The 19573-nt window shown below is 41.8% G+C and overlaps 1 protein-coding gene across 1 annotated transcript in view; it reads left to right on the top strand.

Annotated features, from left to right (window-relative positions):
- The window catches only part of PHF21B (PHD finger protein 21B), a 67260-nt gene extending 49252 nt beyond the window's left edge, over window positions 1-18008 (top strand). Inside the window, exons 6-12 of the mRNA XM_056342080.1 lie at window positions 3635-3711; window positions 6562-6616; window positions 10133-10155; window positions 11540-11698; window positions 12140-12215; window positions 13163-13266; window positions 15641-18008. Coding sequence (XP_056198055.1) covers window positions 3635-3711; window positions 6562-6616; window positions 10133-10155; window positions 11540-11698; window positions 12140-12215; window positions 13163-13266; window positions 15641-15865 — 719 coding nt within the window. The 3' untranslated portion in view covers window positions 15866-18008. The remainder of the gene's footprint in view (window positions 1-3634; window positions 3712-6561; window positions 6617-10132; window positions 10156-11539; window positions 11699-12139; window positions 12216-13162; window positions 13267-15640) is intronic.
- Window positions 18009-19573: the final 1565 nt, after the last annotated feature.

Genomic DNA, 19573 nt, shown 5'->3' with positions numbered 1-19573 from the left:
AAATGAACACAGCTGCTTCCACTGACTGACTTTCTGCAAGGTATGGCTTTCCCAGAAAATAAATTGTCATTACGGGCCTCGTAGAATGACCATACAGAGCATTTATTGATGAAGGCAGGAACTCATTGAAGCTTTGCCTCCAACACAAAGCTATCTTCAAATTTATTCATCTCTGTCAAACATACAGTTTAGAGGGGTTTTTTTTTTCTGTTTATATCTCTTAAATTAACAAAATAAGAAGTAAGATAGCCCAATTCTGTGATGCAGTGCATGGCTGTAACATATTAAATCTCTTTCTCTAGGCTATTAGAACACCTACCATTGTGTTAAAAACAAACAAACAAACAAAAAAAACCTAGACAGAAAGCAAAACTAAAATAATTCTTTAGTTCAGGTCATTCTCAAAATGAAAATGCACATCTTGTTTTACTGTATCAAATAAAAGCACTGAAATATTTCTACCTAGCTTACTGGAATGTTTCAATCAGTTAAAACAAATTTATTTTTGCTTTATTAAGCCTTATTTTGAAGTGGTCGCAATAAATTTTGTGCAAAATAATTGCAGGAGTAACAACTGACAAAAAGATAGTATACCACTGTATCCTTTGTTCTACCTTGATGTGATTATTGACAGATACACTCTTAGATGTACATACTCCTTATATCACAAGCATGGATATTTTTTGTTCTCAGGTTCCATAAATAAAGTGCTGACATTGTACTCTCCCTCCCTGCTGGCTGCATAGGGTGGAGTACATCTAGAGCTGTTTCAGTTCATTACTTTCTCTCTCTCTCTTTATTTCCATCTATTCCCACAACTATTACCTTGCCCCCCCCCCCCTCAGCCAGCTTCTATCTCTGTACCATAGCAATGCCTCTTCCAAAGCTGCATTCCAGGTGTCTACCACGTGTGATTCAGACTCCATCAAATATTTCTGTTGCCTTGGTGAGAGCATGTTCCAAAGAAAATCTCCCTTAAACCTGGCACCCAAAAGGGCAGAGAGATACAGATCCATCAGAGTCCTCTTGTGAAGACACTCGCCCCAGTTATGGACGCAGAAAGCTCTCCTGTGTTGAATTCTTTGTTTCTCTTTCTGAACCAGTGAAAAGTCACCATCTTGTATACATCCCTGCGACCGCTTCTGAAAGACAAACCCCGGGCTGCCCTCACTCCAGTTTTTTCCCTATGCTGCCACAAGGGTGCTGAGATGCTGCAAGCCCCAGATCCACCTCGCGTGGGTTACTGAGCCTGGCTGCAAGAACTAGGGCTCTAGCTCACGCTGTTGACACCAAAGTAAAGAGTCAGTGAAGGGCCACATCCTCCACTTCTTTGTCAGCATCAAGGCACACGGTTCCTCTGTTGTGACACCTCTCTCACCTTTGGTCTTGAGAGCATTCCTCTTGCAAGAACTGATGCTGACATCAGGCACAACCGTCTCTCTTCTGGCAGCTCTGTGGCAGGCTGCTGGATCTGTATCTAGCACTTACCCTGTTGCTCAGGCCCGGTTCCCTTTAGAAGGATGCCAAACACTCTGGAGGCTTCAGGACGGAGATTTCAGCACAGCCAGACAAACATTTCATGGTAATCACTTTCACAGTGGGACAGAACTGTTACCCACTCAACGTCCTCTGGTTTGGAGTCTGTGTAGGACCAAGGATGTTAATAAGATGCTGGCAGCGGTTGCAGTCACGCTGTCTATTGCACGTCTCGGTGCAGCCTGGGATCACACATTTCTCGGTAGTGAGATTCTGTATAGCTCCCCGAGTCACATGGCACCATATGTCTAACTCATGTCAGACTGTGAATACAGACCCACCAGACTCTTTGAAGTGCCCTAGGAGGAGACACCTTCTGAGTGTGAGAGGTGACATGTTCCTGTGCCAGTGGGAAAACCCAGCCAGAATATCCAAGTCGTTGCTCTTCTGCTTCTCACGTCTATCCAGTTTCCTTCTGATACATCCATCACTCCAAGAGTGGTGGCTTAGCCAGTAGTCTTTTGTGAATAAAAAGTTTCAAATCAATTTCTTGGAACTCAAGCCAGTACAAAATCCATGCAAAGTGTTGGCCGTGTGTCTAGGGACACCGTGTCCAAGACACTGACAATACCAGTACCATTTACTGAAGGAACGCTTAAAGTGGTATGTGGCCCCTTTTACCCTGTGGGGAAGTGATCAACATTTGGAAAAGGTGCCTAGAAACCAGAACTATGTGTTGGGAATCCAGTTCCCATGTATTGTAAACATCCTGAAAGCCAGACTGTATCTTACTGTTGGATTACAAGTGGGAGATAGTGCTCAGTATCCTGAAGGTCATTTTCTGGCACTGAGGGTGTTCTGAGATAGACCCCTTTAGCTCAGGCATTGGTGAAAGGTGCCAGGCTTTCTGCAGAACCAGGTGGTGTCCTGAGATTCCGTTGGGTGTGATCTTGGTCCTCTGGGCTGAAGAGCTAGTGCTCCTGCCAGTTCCTCATATTCCAAGAGATTTACTTAGAGCAAGACAGAATGGAGATATCACCATCGCGGGGGCATTTAGACTAACAAGATCCCTCTGGCACCTCAGTGCAGAATCTAAACGTTGCCTTAAAATATTCATGTAGGAAACATTTTGGAATAGAGCATTAGCCCAGCTGTGCACACTTCATGCCATGGTATGGATGCTGGGGTGCTCTTCTTGCTAAAATATGCCTACTCTTACTTTATTATCAAAATAAGAACTAGGATCTAAAATACTTGGCTGTAATAATGTCACCATTCTGAACTGATGTCAAGGGTTGGAAAAATAAATTTCGTATGACGGAAATGAAATCCTAGCTCAGATAAAAGTAGCATTAAGCTTGCAGATTTCAGTGGTCGAGGACTCTGCTCACTCTTTCTGTGTGTGTTTACAGAAGTATGCACACAGCTAATTGTTGCTAAATGCAGTCCTCAGCAAGTCCCGACTTGAATAGGTGTTACCGTTTAGTGGAAGGGAGTTCCCTTGTGTTTCACCCTTTTCCAAGCAGGACTGCAATTCGATAAGCCTATATTTGCACTGCAGTTTCTAGTGACATAAATACATGTATGGCTCTTTACAACATTTTGCATACTCAGGATCATGAAGTTGTATATTTTTGAATGGATAAATCATCATGCCCTAGTTAGAACTGAATCTAGCCATGCCATTCTGACTGTGCTTTTTCTAACCTCCACAGAGGAAAAGCAATGTAAAGTAAATTTAAAAGGATCTCTATGCTTTCATCTGATATGAATTACAAGGTTTAACTGCTTTAAATGCTTCATTTTTGTTAATACCAGACATTGATAGTATTTTGAAAGCTCTCTGTTGATGCTTGCTGTATATGTGTCTGAAGGGATCATAATAAAAATCTTGTAGGGCAGGAGAAGTCCACCTTGGAGGAGGAAAAAAATTAAAAAATGTTTGTGTTCTGAATCTTACAAGGAAAAGCTTATTAATGTCAAGCCTTGAACTGCAGCAAATATCAATGCTGATGCAACCCAATTATACTTTAGAAGCTGAAACTGAACACAAAGCCCAAGGGGTTGAGGGTGAGAGCATCTTGCTTAACAAGTTAGATCTACATTTTTCCCTGATGAATGAGAAACGCACAATTCATGTTTCTTCCCATGGTTACAGAAATCCAGAGCAAGCGTCAGGAAAGAAAGAGAAGAAGCACAGCAAATCCAGCCTACAGTGGACTCTTGGAAACAGAGGTACTTTATCATTCACTTTTTGTACCACAGTTCTATTTCACATCAATAAAAGGCTCAAGTGCTGCTTATTACAAAAGTATATACGCATGCTGAACCACACATTTACTTGTAAAGAGATATTGATGTGGAAAAGAAAGAAAAGGTCTCATCTCAGTAGCTAAGCAACAGGTTTTCTCCCCACAATATCACTTCCTCCAAACTAGAATTTGTCTTAGTTTTAATAAAGGCCAAAAGGACTAAATAAATGTGGGACCTAATTACTCTTTCACCCACGCAAACAGTCCCTTTAGGTCAGAACTGAAGAACAGAAGTGCTGCACGATGTTCAAACTGGCATTGCTGTTTCTCTTTCCCTATGTGCCAAATAATAAACAGAGAACTTTGCTTTTTTTATTAGTGATATTCATAAAAGGGATGTGTTGGTTTAAGAATCAGTGTGCTCTGCAGGGGGTATGGAAGCCTGCATAATAAATATAATAATGCATAATTAAAAATAATATGCTCTGGATAATCTCTGTTGTTTGTTACACTTACACTGTTACATTTGTAGTAGTAGCATAATTTGGTCCTAGATAATACTAGATCACAAACCTAGTGTAAAAGCAGCATATAAATAGACTTAACTTTTTCTGAAATTGTTTTTTTATTTGTTTCTGAACTGACATATATGCATTTATTCAGCTTATTAAATTTCCACCTTTAAAATTTCACCAGTTTGGGGTTACTATTTGAACTTCCTACAGGAATGGAACTGATTTGCAGCCAGCTCCCCATGTATGCCAGCTTTCTTTGTGTTCTGAGTTCTTTAATCCTAAAGAAAGTGATTTTTCTTTATTTTGGTAGAAGCGATGCAGAATTTTTGGTATGCCAACATTTCAGCTTTCTGTCTATGTTGGCAGACAGCAGACAGATGAGGCTAAGGAGCAGCCCACCACTGTAGTCAAGCTAGTTTAGTGGCTTCATTGTTCTTTTTTTGAAAGTATTGGAGGTTTTTATACTCCAGAGCAGCTCTGGACACTTGAATTCTTCAGAGAATTCCACAACTTTTCTCTAGCGACCTCTTCAGAGAAAATGCTGATGTCCATATATTCAGTATTTAACACATAGGAACCTTAGTCGGTATGTTAGCCTTGCTTCCATTAAATTGGTAGTGTCTTCTCTTAGACCTTTTTGTCCTGAGTTTATTAAAATACTGGCAGCAGAGTTTTGTGGCTGTAGTGTGATCGGTGTTCATAAGAAACTCAATTATCTTGGAGCAGGGATGGAGGAGGTGATGGAGGTCATCTGCTGCACCCCTAGTTCATACTTCTCATTATATCTGTTCTCAAAAGCAGATCCTGATGTGAAAGACGGCATGGAGAAAGAAATGTCTGTGAAAGAGTCCTGTGGCTGATCAGCTGTGTCCTCATTAGGAGTTGTCATTAAGTTCTGACCATGGGGAATGCTGTTCAAGTAAAATGGAGGCAGATGGTTTTTCTCTGATCAATTAGCTGCTCAGATTGATTTGCTAATCAGTGAGTTGAGGTATTTTGTGGCATTTCAGGCATTTTGGTGCAGTTTAATTTATGGTTAGTCTACTGAATGATCTTTAATTCATGATTGTTTAAATAGAAATTGCATATAAATTAGACGTTTTATTTGCCAACGCCCCTCAAAACGGCAGGAGCTCAGCATCTGTAGTGGTGATGCTAACTTCCTTGATTACAAAAATGTGATCACGATCTTATGCCTTCACTTGACTGTTGTGCTTTTTCTTTTCAAAGGTTTTTTTCTGTAAAAAAAAATTGAAATACCATTCTATTTTCCCATCCTCAGTAGTGCTTTTTTTTTCTTTTTTGCTTTTCTTTTCTTTCTTTTTTTTTTTTTTTTCCATAGGAAAGAGTTAAGTTTCAGGATGGTGATTTTTTGAAAGAAAAAACATCTATTCAAAATTCATTAACAGATTGGCAGGCACCTGTGTGTAAGAGAAGTTTACTCACCACAGAATAAATTATTTATTAGCAAAACCCCTCTAATTTTCCTTCAAGCAGAATCTAACAACATCTAATGGAGGAAGATGGTACTGTTTCCAGTCCTGCCGTACAAGTATTGGATGACTCAGAGAAACAATTAGGGGTTAGATAGACTGTTAATGAAGCCTGGCTTGCTAGTGACCAGCAGCTTTCACCATCTGACAAGCTGGTGATGGGCTGCATTACATTAGTTAAACATCTCAGTCAGGTTTCCAGTGGTCTGTGTTTGTAAGTTTGAAAAACCTTTAGTGACTTCAGCAGACTGGAATCGCCGCCAGCTCCTAGAGATCATACACATTAACTTCTGAAGAGAAATACTTTTCTTAGGCCCTTATACATAGCTTGCAGATGAAAATATGTTCCTACGAGCTGTAGGTAGGTGTCACAGAAGGTAATGATGTTCTTCTGTAGGTGGGAAGTCCATCACCGTTTCTAAGTATGCAAATAAGGATGTCATCTCACAGCAACAATTTATTACACAATTTTTCCCTTATGGACGTTGTTTATCTGCTAGGCTTGGAGTTACTGTGGCTGTTGCTTTGCTGTTACCAACCTCTGTAACAGACCCTGCAACCCAATCAATTATATTTGCAAATCTGCATTTCTCTCGTTAAAAAAATCTAATGCACAGCTCTGTGAAGAACTTGTTAGAAAGGTAAGAATTCAACTGTTTGTATGACTGTCTCAGGGGTTAGCAATGAATATTCTAAGTTGCAGAACTGGCTTCTGGATAGCTGGGCATGTATGGGAGAAGCTCATGGAGAATGCTAATATGAAATGGTAAAAGACCACCAGAGCACTTTTCAATGACACTGTGGTTGGTTTCTTTTCCTTTGTAGCGGAAACGCCTTGCATCAAATTATTTGAATAACCCCTTGTTCCTTTCAACAAGAGGTAAGCATATTTTCAAATGAATACACTACTATTGTAATGACATGTTAAATATTTATTAGTGGGATTTCATATGAATTACTGCCAGGGTAACATAGGGCATTCCTTTGTGTAAGGTCCCTGCACTTTATAGTGTGCAGTGAAAATAGATGGTTTTCCTGCAAAAACAATTGAAGGAGAAGACTAAAGGTCAAAACTGTGTAGAAATGGATCCAAAGTCTCTGCAATCAGTAGAAAATCTGATCTCTGGTATTGCAAGCACCATGCAGTGAGAGGACTGATTGAAGAAGACAGTGTTGCCATCCCCAGGTGCTTAAAAATAGATGTTGAAAATTTGGGATTTAAAAAATAATTACTATTCTGGGCTTTTTATTTGCCTCTTTTCATCAGTTTATGAAACGGCTGAATGTCCTCAAGGGCTAGAAATTTACGGTGCCTTTTGCTTTAAAAACAATGGCTGAAAACCATACAATTTTTCTGACTACAAGAGCTGCAGCCATAAATCTAGATTTGATGGCCTTGAAGATGCCTTCCAATCTTGTATTTGTAAGGACTTCAGATGCTGAAAATTTCATGATAAATGCCTTGAGAATGAACAACTCAGAGGAGCCGTTTGGGGAATGATGATGATTAACTCATGTGAAGAAGCCCGTTCCAGGAAAAATGTGCAACGTAAAGAAAAGGCAGAGTTGGAGGTGGGAGATGAAACACAGAGAACTTTGAGTGCAGTTTAATTCTTCAGAAAAGGCCAATGTAGGATTTTAAGAGAAAGTGTGAAGCTTGAGTTGCTTTTCAGAAGAGGAGAGAAAGCCAGTAAAGGAATGTGATTATGTCCTTGCCCTTGTGTTGCCTTTATAACTTAGGCTCTGCTGCTGTGCATTAGAGAGAGATACGGGAAGACAGGCCTTTTCTAAGGCAAATGTATATGTAGCATTCACAGGGGTAATTTTTAAGACATGAAATGTTGATGTTTTTTTAGCGTTTGCTTGATATCCCTGTCAAGTGGCATGTTTAGTGCTTGAGAGTCACCTTCTTGGCCCTGCCTTGAATTCCTGCAGCACAGGATCACCAGCTGAAATGCAGCGGGGCTTCTCTCTGCCTTCCAAACATCATGTGCTAGATGCAGACAATTGGCCTACTTACAATATGCCTCTAATGCATAGGGTCTCAGAGGACAAAAGAGGTTATTACATGGTAAACAGCTATGATGACATGCCTCTTAACAGAAACCCGTGCTCATATAAGCCCCAGTGGAAAGAACATTACTCCTGCCTTCATTTTATCTTCAAAATTAAAATTATAATTTATTATTTGTCTTATCATAGCACTTGTTTTTCCCATGTAAACACATGAGGAAAAACAGGATAGAATGGCAGTGTTAGCAAGCCATGCCATTAGCCCCTCGGTGGATTTCATTTAAGTTAGGTTTGCTATCTCTGACCTTCTTTCTGCCACGTTTCCCGTTTTATGTGCAAAGGAAGCAGGCAAGTGACAGAGTTCCAGGGATGAGGCTGTCTCAGAGCTGCTTGGTTCTCTTAATTGTTAATTACTCTTCGCGTCCTGTGTCTTTGGGTTTTTCCAGCATCCCGAATCTGTGCTGGGATTCTGCATATTCTGACAATTTTAAGCTAGACTCCTTCATAGGAGAATCCTCCACCTCTGTAGGGGTTTGTTAGCTACACGTAGCAGGCAGCATGGTGCTAGATGCCATGCAAGCTGTGAACTGAAGACAGACGCCGTCCTAGGGAGCTTGGCACTGCACTGATGTGGTTGTCCACCTTCAATGTAGAGCTGACTGCCCCTTCTCTTATAAAATTAAGTCTTCAGTTTTATTTTTCAGCAACTAGAAGGAAGAAGTGGACATATTTTAAAATGTTCAAAACTTTATAGTAGAAGAGAGCTGAAAAGAGAAATAAACTAAAAAAAAAAATCCCTGTGAAGGAGAGGAAACAACTGACATTTCCAGAAAGGCAGAAGAGAACAATTCTTGTAAATTTTGATCAAAATGTCAATTAATCAGGATTCATTTATCTGAAAATATCTTACCTAAAATGAGGTCACATCCCCTGACATGTATCATTTGTAGAAAAGACTCTTCAATTATCAAGCCTCTGTTTATCTGAATAACATTTATATCCCCTGAGTAATCATGGTGTCATATCGTGGTGGCTTTCTGTATGTGTATTTGTGTATATGAAGTGACATCTACACATTTTATAAGTCTGTGATTATTTATGGAACTCATTGCCAAAGAATGTTACAATTGTTGGGGAAAGTAGATTTATGGAAGGAAAAAAGTCTGTCTAAGGCTGTTAAATACAAAAATGAAGATGCAAACTCCAGGTTAGGGAAGCCCATAAACTCCTAGTGTCTGCAAGGATACTTCTGGAGTAGAAAAATTTACTCTGTGCTTGCCCTGTTCTTGCCCTCTGTGCACTAGTGGCAGCACTGGATGCTGTTAGTAGAGGATCCTGGGCTTTGTAGCCTTTGGTCTAACTCTGGTGAAGCTGTGCCTTCATTCTTACGTTCCGCTTTCTACATGTGTGTGAGGTCTGAATGTGCCTACATCTTCACGTGTATGCGTATGTCAGTGTATAAAATGAGTGTGTAACAGCAGAAAGCAGCTCCCAGGTTGGTCTGCATATGAGGGGTCACACTGGAGCAGCTATTTGCCCATTGTGATCAGAGGGGGAGCTGAAGAAGGACAGAAATATGTTGGTTGTCTCCACTTTAATCCACAGAAAGGCCTCTCCATCAGCTGTTTGTCACTGGGACAGGTGCACCAGTCACTTACAAATCAGCAGCAAAAATTATAATCCGCTCTGGTTTCCATAAAGCTGTTAACGTTTTCTGGGGTTTTATTTTTGGACCAAAGTGGATGAATTTCACAAATATTTTTATGAAAGGCTTGGCCTGCATTCTAGTGAGCTTTCTTGTTCTTATCGGGCTGTGAATGCATTTGCTACAGACTCAGTTCATCAAAAGGTCGGAAAACCTTGGCATTTTGGGTGGGAGTAGTTTGATGGTAAAGAATTGATGATAACATAAAGTTCACTCACACAGTAGCTGACCATTTTGGCCATGAATCAGCTGAAACATTTAAACATGTGTTTAATGGTAAGTCAGTGGCACCAATTTCATACTCCTGCTTAAGTGCCTTGCTGGTTCAGGCCCAGCAGGCTGAAGTCCTTAAGAAAGATTTTTTGACTACTGGCATGTGGAGAGGAGCTCCGCATGAAAATTTCTGAAAATTTGGAATCGAATGTGCTTCTCATACTGACATTTTAGCATCAGACCTCTGGACATGGGATTCCTGCAATGCAAATTTTTTTAATCTCAAATGCTAATTCCACTGCTTGCTGTTGCATTCTTTCCTGCCTGCATTAATTTTGCCAATGTCCTGATCTCCTGTGTCACAGCTTGACTAAAATTACTCCCATAGCTGAGAACTAGCATTCACTGCAGCGATGTGTATGTATTTCCCGTTAATCTGTTCTCTGCCCTTCTTTCATATGCTAGCAAATGAGGATCCATTCTGGAAGGTATGTGTAGCAAAATCTGTGTATTACTACTGTCTTTCTCATCACCATGTACTTCAGTGCTTGCTTCTGATTCTTGTGGTTTCTGTCAGGGTACAAAATTGCAGTAGGCTCTTTGCCTTTCATCCTGCTTGTGTGAAACCTTTCCCAGTTAACTAAATCTGTGAGCTTCTAAGTTAGAATTTAAAAAAGATGAACTCTTGGGCTTTCATATGCAAGGCTTGAGTTTAATCCCATTTTAGAATCCACTGATTGAGAAATTGCTAGTCCAGATTTGTGGTTTTAATGAAAATTTTAAGAAAAATTAATAACCATTCTAGTTTATATAGCTTAAATCTCTTTACATTGAGGTTTAAATTAAGACTTGAGCAGGTAATTTCTAAAGAGTAATATTTTGGAGAGTGATTTTCTGACAGGCAAGAGTTAGAATTCAAGATATAAGCCTGACTAAAACTGTCGGGAAACATTATAATTAAAATCCCTAAAAATGAAAATATGCTTTTGAAATTAACAAAGGTACAAAATGATTATTCTCCTTCCTGGAAAAGCACTAGGAAAATTTAGGATTTTTTATAATGATTCACCACCAGCCATGAGTTTCAAAATCAGTATCTCCTTTATTAAAATGCACTTAATTATACAAAGAGTAATTAACATTGCCACCAGATTAGCATAGCAATTTACTACATGACATTGTAACTTTGTTGATGAGTCTTGGTTCATTTTATATATTGCTTCAGACAAAGTACTAATCAGTCTTGTTGGAAAAAGGTTGTCAGAGCAAGTCTGAACAGAGAACAATTAGTGCCAGGGAGAACAGAGGGACAGAGGAGTCCTCTAGAGGAGTTCACAAAAGAGGGTACGTAGCAAAAGGTTGTACTTGAGTGTACTGTTTTCCTAGCTGCTCTTTGAGGCAATGGGCATAATACATGGAACTGTGTTTTTCCCCCAGAAACAACTTCTTGCTTCCTTCCTTCTGCTTTGGACTTGAAGGACAATTGATCTGCATATTGTCTTTGACCCACGCTTCAGAATAGAGCTGTGCATGGTGATACATGTGTTGGAGTGACACATTATCAAAACAAGGGAAATAATTCCTATGTCACAAGCTGGCTATATTAGTCGACTCCCTCCTGTGTTTGATTAGTTGGGTTTTACTTATCTATCTGTTTCAATTTATGGAACTTGATTCTGGCTCTTCTGTTTGTATTTGTTGCTATCATACACCATTATTTCTGTCATCTTCTACAGCAGCCAGGGTCGTTTTGATAATTAGATCTTGTGTTTGAATGAGCCTGTCTGCTGCAATAGAGGCTTTGAATGCTGTATAGAGAGAAGCTCTCAATGGATTGACTTTATTCAAGCCATCCGTCTTCTTCTCTTGCAGAGTGAGATCCACCATGACGAACACTGCACTGCTTGCAAGCGCGGCGTTAACTTGCAGCCCTGTGGCACGTGTCCCAGAGCGTATCACCTCAGCTGCTTGGACCCGCCTCTCAAAACTGCCCCCAAGGGTGTTTGGGTCTGTCCAAAGTGCCAACAGAAGGTAAGCTACAGGGGACATAGCACACCAAGAAAAGAAAATGGGAGAAACCTGGAATTAGTGTAAATAACTAAACTAATCTAACCTATGGTCACAGCTTAAGGTTCTAGTATGCAGTTGCAGAGACCAGAGCAGCCAACACTCCTGACAGCACAGAGATCTGCTAGTCAGGGCCTGAAGAATGTCTTCTGGCCACGGCAACAAGAAGCAGAGGATTTGTAACCCCCTTTTAGTACTGTTTGGTAATGCTGTTGATAGTGGTGTGTAAAGGAATAAGCCCCAATAGAGGCAGCTACTCAAATTATTCTCTCATTATTTTTCAGCTTGTGAATTCTGAGACAAGGACCCTAGATCTGGTCCTGCAGAGCTGTGAGGCTGGAGAAAAAAAAAAATCACGTGTATCTTTGTGGAATCCTAACTTTTTATTGTTTCCTGGGCTTATAGGTGTTAAAGAAAGATGACAACGCGCCATGGACTGGAACTCTGGCTATTGTTCACTCCTATGTTACTCATAAAACAGGTAGGGATTAACACAGCTATTGACAAGGGATTCCCTGCTTGTGACAGGTGATGCCATTTGAGTCCTTCATAGCACTAATATTAAGGTAGTGTCACGCTACCAGGGATGATGGCATTATTAAACCAAGAGCCCTAAGGGGCTATGGCTGGGAAGGACGGATCACTCGCTCTCCCCTTCCTGTCAGTCTGCTCCTTCGCTGTCTTCCCTCTGTAAGGAAGCTGAGATAGATCTCTCAGGAACTTCAGTCTGTGGAGGAGGCTATCATCGAAGTGGTGCCTTCCTGGGAGCAGGGCTGAAAACAGGGTTGAGAATCATATCAGGTTGGGAGGCAGAGAGACACAGTCAGGCTAGCGTAGCCAGGTCATGGGGTATGTAGTGTGACGCCCGACTGATGTCTCAGATACTACAGCAATATCAGCTCCTAATTGTTTCAGTATTATTTGGTATCGTAGTCATTAGTATAAAATGTCATATGATATCTGTGCATTGACCATTACTCTTTTTTAGTTCCCTGTTGCACTCTTACAGCGGGCTGTTTGGGGCATTAGATCGTATTTGTAAGGAGCTTTGCAGAGGTCTGGTACTGTTATGACTGTGCTTTTCAGCCAGGGTTGCTAACTGTTGCCATTCCAGGTGGCTGACCTGTTCCTAAACACCATTCACCTCTTTCTTGGAGACCTCCAGGACCACTTGTGGTCCAAGGATTAATTTTAGATCATCTCAAAGGTGCACTATAGCTTTTGGGTTGTCCTGGGCGCTAGCTGTTGATGTAGACGCATGCATGCAAGCAGAAACTTCAGATTTATTTGGTTTTACCTGCTGACAAAAGGCTAATGAGACCTGAAACTTACTATTCAAAATACATGTTTCTGCTTTCCGTTGTCAGACACAGTTTTGCCATATGTCCTATTCTTAACTTCTGCATCCTTAATCTTATTATTCCACAGTCAAAGAAGAAGAGAAGCGAAAGTTATTAAAGAGAAGCAGTGAGCTGAAGAGTGAGCATAGACAGTTAGAAGAAAAAGATCGACTTCTCAACAATGCAGTGAAGGTAGGACACCTGGCTGGGGACATACAGTCTCCTGCAGAGATGTTTTAAAAAAATTTATGCCTGAAAAACTGGTATTTTGTGGCTAGAAAATGATTTATGCTCCCAAGCTACAGATGTTCAACTGTGAATCTGTTTCTCTCTGAGGAAAAACACGTGGGTTTCCTTTATGCACAAAAGCAAGCTGCTTTGGCAGGCTGGGGAGGAGAAATCGCCTGAATTCCTGTTTCACACACAAAAAAAAAAAACCCCGCCCAAACCCCAAAATAGCCATGGCTGCCTTCCTCGTAGTGCTATACACAGTTCTGATCTACTCAGTGGCTTTAAGGCACTTCTTCAGGTTAAAAGTTTAGTCACAAGTGTGTCCTCCAGTGGTAGCTGCTTCTCCATTAGCTCAAGACTCTTGAGATTAGGTAGAAATAACCATCTTTATTTGTCTCAGGCTCTGAATGGTGCAACGACCTTTTCATGACTGGAAATGGATTCACAATCATTTTCTCTGTGAACTCATTTCAAAGCTAAATGTTGGCTGGAGATGTCTCCCGTGCATACCATGCTATAAGGACCAGTCTGGCAGCAATGAATGGGTTGAGTTCAGAGCCGTAAATTCCTATCCTCCATGGCTGAAGGAACTTATCTGGGGCTACTTCACCTCAGGCCCGCTCTCGAGGGGTAGCTGTAGCTTGCATGGCAATCTCGATAAATATTTGAAATTTCCTTACCCTGGAAAAATCAGAGTGGCAGCCGCAGGAGTAACTGGTCACTATTTGTTGTACCACTGCAGTTATCCAGAGGAGGTGTGTTAAAATATTTATCACATTTAAAATACAGTGGAAGGAAAAGCAATAACTTATTAAAAGACATCACAGTGGGGAATATTCCCTGTAAGTGTGTGTAGCCACCATCAGCACTAATGAAACGCACATATGTATGAAGAAGTGACTCTGGGGTATGGAATATCTTTTGTAGGTAGGAGAGTGCAGTGGGGTGAGGTGTTCAGAAGAAGAAAAGCGTTTAGGGATGCAGTCAGCTATATGGTGTATGTCAGGGCTGTCAAAATCAGTAAGATTTCTACCTAAGCAGAATCAGGTTCTTTCAGTGGGCAACACTGTCTTATTTAAATGGTAATATCAGCCAGTGATTATATTTATTGGATATATATCCACTTGAAAGGAGAAAAGCAATTAAAGGTGTTCCGGCACAGAGCAATTTCATTTCTGACATTTGCCTTAACAGAGATTTACATTAAAGAGAACACTCATACACACCACAGGTGGAATGGTATTATTTGGTAAAAACAGAACATGATTTATCCTCCACCTGAGATTTCATCTGTCTAAACAAACCTCTGAGCAGCTCCACACTGGTGCTTTTCAAACAACTTGACTTTCATGTGAGCCTTTCCTGCTTCCCCAGGATGGAAGGATCACCCCGCTGCCCTGGGCAGCCTGGACCACAGCCACAGAGGAGCCACCCACAGCCTAGTGACCAGCTGTGCCAGACCCCTGTGCCCACCGAGAGAAAACAGGAGGTTTGAGATATTGGAGGCCACTGTCCCCTTCCATCTAGCAGATGGGCTCAGGGGTCTGGCGTGCCACACGGTCCCTCGCAGGCTGGGTGACAATGTGAAGAGCGGGATCTTGGCTGCAGCGGTGCGCAGCTGGGGAGGGAAGGGAGAGTTGCTGATTCTTCCTTTTCTCTTCTTGGGGAAGAGGGAGATTTGGGATGCCTTTGTCTGGATCCTTCCCTCATGCTCATTTTCATGTGGGTTTGAAATATTTCAAGTGATTCTGGGGTGCAGTTTAGCCACCCCATAGAAAAAAGGCTTTCTTGTGGCTGCAGTGGTATAACAGTAGTGTCTTAGATCAAGTTTTCTGCCAAAAAGATATTGACATCATGTTTAGAGATACCAACTTATCTTCACAGTAATGACTTCCCAAAATGTGTGGCAGGCACAAAACGCTCCATGGTGAGGTTTATCCCTCAAGCGTTCATCAATACCTTTCGGTAAGATTTAGAGACCTCACTGGTGCCTTCAGTACTTTCCAGTAACACAGCTATTACAATCCTGTGCCAGTAATCTCGTTGGAGCGCAGAAGGCATTCCTGCCAGGCTGTCTACAGGCTGAGGTCAGAAATGTCCTCTGAATGCGTTTGGACCGGGATGGGTATCTACCTCAGACAGCTGCTGCAGTGTGTGCAGCACTGGTGATTACTCCATTCGTTAAGCTGTGGTTTTGCTATCCCCAAAGGAGAATACACTTCCTTTGAGTGGGATGTGCACTCAAGACACAAAAGGATGTTTGCAGAGATGTTTGACACCAATTTGAATGTACTCTCAGTCTTTCCTTCTCTCTCCCCTTCTCTTCATTTGACAGAAATGCTTAGAGCTAAAAACCAGCCTGTTGGCCCAGCAGAAAGGGACTCAGTCATCACTGGAACGTCTCAAAACCCTCATTAGACTGATACAAAACGAGCAGATGATTCAGGTTACCATGACGACCACCACCACCTCCTCCCTGCTAACTGTCCCCTGGATCAAACCCTCCCCTGCCTCGGCTGCCATGCACAAAGCCTTGCAGCAGTCACAGGGTAACAACTGACAGAGCCGGCTGCTGGAGCGCAGAGCAACGGGGGGAGAAAAAACTTTATACACATGCGCAGAGGAGAGATTAAACTGAAACAAAGGAGAGAAGGAGCGATCTCCGTTTTGGTACGCGTAGAAACTTGCAAACCAATCAGTCCAGTTTGTAGGTCACTGTGGCAGCAGGTTCCCACGGAGCGGGTTGAGCTGCGGTTTTGTATTTGCCGAGACCTTCAGTGCTTATGAGATTTTTTTTGTTATGTTGGCCTTAATGTATTCATGACTGAGGATGGACGGAGGAAGTATGGCCGATGGGAAGCGGGATATCCTTTTGTGGGGGGCAGACAGGTTTCCAGTTCTGCTTTAAGGGGGAATTTTTCAATGCAAAGAGTTAGTGAGCTAGTAGAGAAGTAGTTGGGCTGAGAGCTGTACGTGGGAGGGAAATCGGTGAGATCACCAGAAACTGAACTGCTTAGGACTCGACATGGATTCTTATCAGAGGAACAAAGTTGGCCCCATGGATTTGGGTGACCTGGAGATGGGGCCGTTTTGACCAGAACGGCGTCACGGACACTCACAGAGCCTTCGAAACAAAAGATCCGTTTGGGGTTTTTTCAGTATTATTAGAGTTGAGAATTGCAGATATTTAAATAAAGAAACTGTATGAAGTTAGCGTTTCTAGTAAAATATTGAAGTATTTTCATGCTGATGCTTCTGTATATGCGTTCCGAAGTATTTAAAAAAGTATGACTGTAAAACTCCTTACTTTTTTGCAGGTCCTTTTTACTTATTTTGCTATCGGTGTATTTTTCTCATGGAGTTTTTGTGCAAGATTTAGCATAAACCATAATAGTGGATATCTTTGGCAGGTTGGGTTTCATTTTTTAAAGAGATTATTTTGGGGGTTTTCTTTTTTGTTCATTTTGGAAATTTTTTTTAAAGAAAAAAAAGCAAATAAATATTCCATTTTTTCTTTCTTGCCAGTACAGATAATATGCCAAAAAGATAACTTTACATTTTTGTACTGCGTTTTTATTGTTAAAGATATGTAACGTGATTTTTTTATTACTATTACTTTTATTTTTTGCTTGCAGAAATATCTGCTGAAATGGTACAGGAAAAAGAAAAAACCTGCCTCAAGGGGTTGTTTCTCGTACTGGATAATATCAAGAGTTCTGGGGGAGGGACAGGCCATGGAAAATTTAAAGGGTTTGTTGGGTTTTTTTTTTTGAAACTTGATTCCTTTTTAATATTTTGGTTGATTTTAGCACATTTGGGAAGCGTTTAGCATTAGCCTGAGAAAATCCCAGTGCGCCTGCTTGTTTCACTAGCTAGTCTTCCTGATACTGCAAGGGTCTGCCTGGCCCCTCCGCAGGCCACAGCCCTCCCCGGGAAGGTAGTGATGGGCACCCCGGTTTTTCTCAAAGTCACAAGCGCACACCAGATGCCATCGTCTCTGTCATTTATGAGTTCTCCGTCAATTAGCACAACAGGTACTTAAGGAAAGCAAGAAGCCACCAGAGCATGACACAAGGCTAGTCTCTCACATCAGCATATCACATGGTGCCGAATATCTTTTTTTTTCTTTTTTTTTAAATAAATAAATAAAAAAACCACACGAGGGACTGGCTTTTTCCGTCGCCCATCACTAGGCAGCACATGGTCCCTTCAACCATTTTCACAACTCCGGGAGAAACTGTGCAGTACTATACAAATCTATTTTAATACACAACACTCGGTTGAACAAGATTTTTATATTCTTTTATTGATGAACAAAGTGAACTAAGTAAAACACAATTGTTATACATTGGTTATTGTATGCCAATTATGCATTCTAACGTGGCTTGCGATGTAAATGTTTTCAGGTTTAATGATTTTTTTTCCTTCTCAGACAAATGAAAAAAAAAAGGAAAAGGGTGGAAGGTTGAATATGTGAAGTATTTCTGAAGAACTGTCTTGGACTGTTAAAAGTAGTTATTTTGAAAAGGGGACTGTCCAGTGGATAGTGTGCATAGAAAAAAAAGTGTTTGTCTTAAATATGCCAATGTAGTTTTACTTCTTTATGATGCATTAAACTTGATTGACAATTTAACGGCGTTGTGGTGGTGATACCCGCTGCTGTGGGGATGCTGTGTGGCCAGCCCAGGGCGCGCTGCTGTGACCCCTGCCCCACCAGACTCTGGCTGAGGGGGGAAAGGCACCGCTGCTGCTTTCTCCACCCCCCCCCCCCCACCCCCCTCAGTTTTCAGGTTTAAACAATGCCAGAATGACTACAATACTTTCTGCTTTCCTTCTTTCAGTAAGATGGCTTCTTCCTTGAGGCCATCATGTCTCCAGGCAGGGGCACCCTGTCCATTCCCCTTCTTGGCTTCCTACCTCTTGGAATAATTTCCCATCCCAGTCTTTCCCAGATCTGTAAGCAGAGATGTTGGCAGTACATCAGATCTCTCCCTTTTCCTCTTGCATCTCTTGTGGGTTGCATTTTTTAAGTTTTCACCAGGATTTAAACACTGCAGTGGGTTTGACCCAAAGTGAGATGAGCGGAGCCAGCTCAGGAGCAAGGCTAGGGCTCTGAGACACAAAAAGATTGCCACAGGGCTGCAGTGCATCAGCCAAGCTGTTTGCACATGCTCTTTACATCTTTTGTGCATGTTGCAGACAGCGTGGTCTTTGCTTCTGGTGCGTTACTGGGGAGGGACTTGCTGCGGCCCGAGGACACACAGCCGGCTGCAGCAGAACAACAGCCGGCAGACCCGTGGGCTTGGGTTTCAGACCTGCACTTCCAGCTGCTCTTCAAATGTGTGGTGGGCCCATTTTGTAAAGTTGTTTATAAATCACTTTGTAAACGCAGTAAAGAACGAGAGAGGTCCCTCACAGGAGCTGTCTGATTTCTGGCCAGTGGAAGGGACAGAACTTCCCGATAAAAGGAGTCAAATGAAAGCAAGGCAACATCAGACTTGCATAAAACCTATCACAGCAGCTAATGCTTACGCAGAGGCATGGTTGGTGGTTTTTTGCCAGGCATGGGGGAAAAGGGATTTTTTGTTTGGTTGTGGTGGGGTTGCCTTGTCTTCACTTGCTGGCAGTGTAACCATTTAATTTTAGGCTGCAGTTAGCAGGGGGAGCTCAGCACTGCGTCCTCACTTCCCCTGCAGCCAGGATGCCCCCTTCTCCCTCCTGGCCTCTGCTTCTGGGAGGGCAGCCTGATTTTTCCTGACATTACTTCCAATTTTACAAGATGCCCTTCCCCCAAACCAGGAAACCAGAAATGGTATGTAATCATCATCATCATCATCATCTTCCTTCTGCTGCCATCCTAAACTATAAATTCAGTGTTGTGCTAACAGACAGGAGCCAATTACAGAGCTCTGTGTGTTGCCTTAATAATTAATGTGGTTGCAAGTGAGTGTAACCTTGTGCTAGCCTTTAATCTTTGATAGTAATTTAAATTAAGGTTTTGGTGGAGATTTGTAGGAGCCACGGTAGCCTTCGTGTTCCTTGCTGTGGCACCAGGCATTGTCTTTGAGAAGAATTGGGAGCCATGGTGTTCCCAGCCTCCCCTTCCAAGCAAAAGTTATTTTTCCAGTTATGCCAGACTTCACAGCTTCAGAGCTCTTTATTTTAACATGACAGACTTATTTTAACATAAACAGACACAGTTTTCTGTGTGTAGGACCTTTTCACATGCCATTACTTATCTCACAGAGGAGCTGCTCTGCAAATAGCC

Source organism: Falco biarmicus, chromosome 5 (assembly GCF_023638135.1).
Source record: "Falco biarmicus isolate bFalBia1 chromosome 5, bFalBia1.pri, whole genome shotgun sequence".
NCBI lineage: Eukaryota > Metazoa > Chordata > Aves > Falconiformes > Falconidae > Falco > Falco biarmicus.
This window is presented reverse-complemented; position numbering and strand designations above follow the sequence as displayed.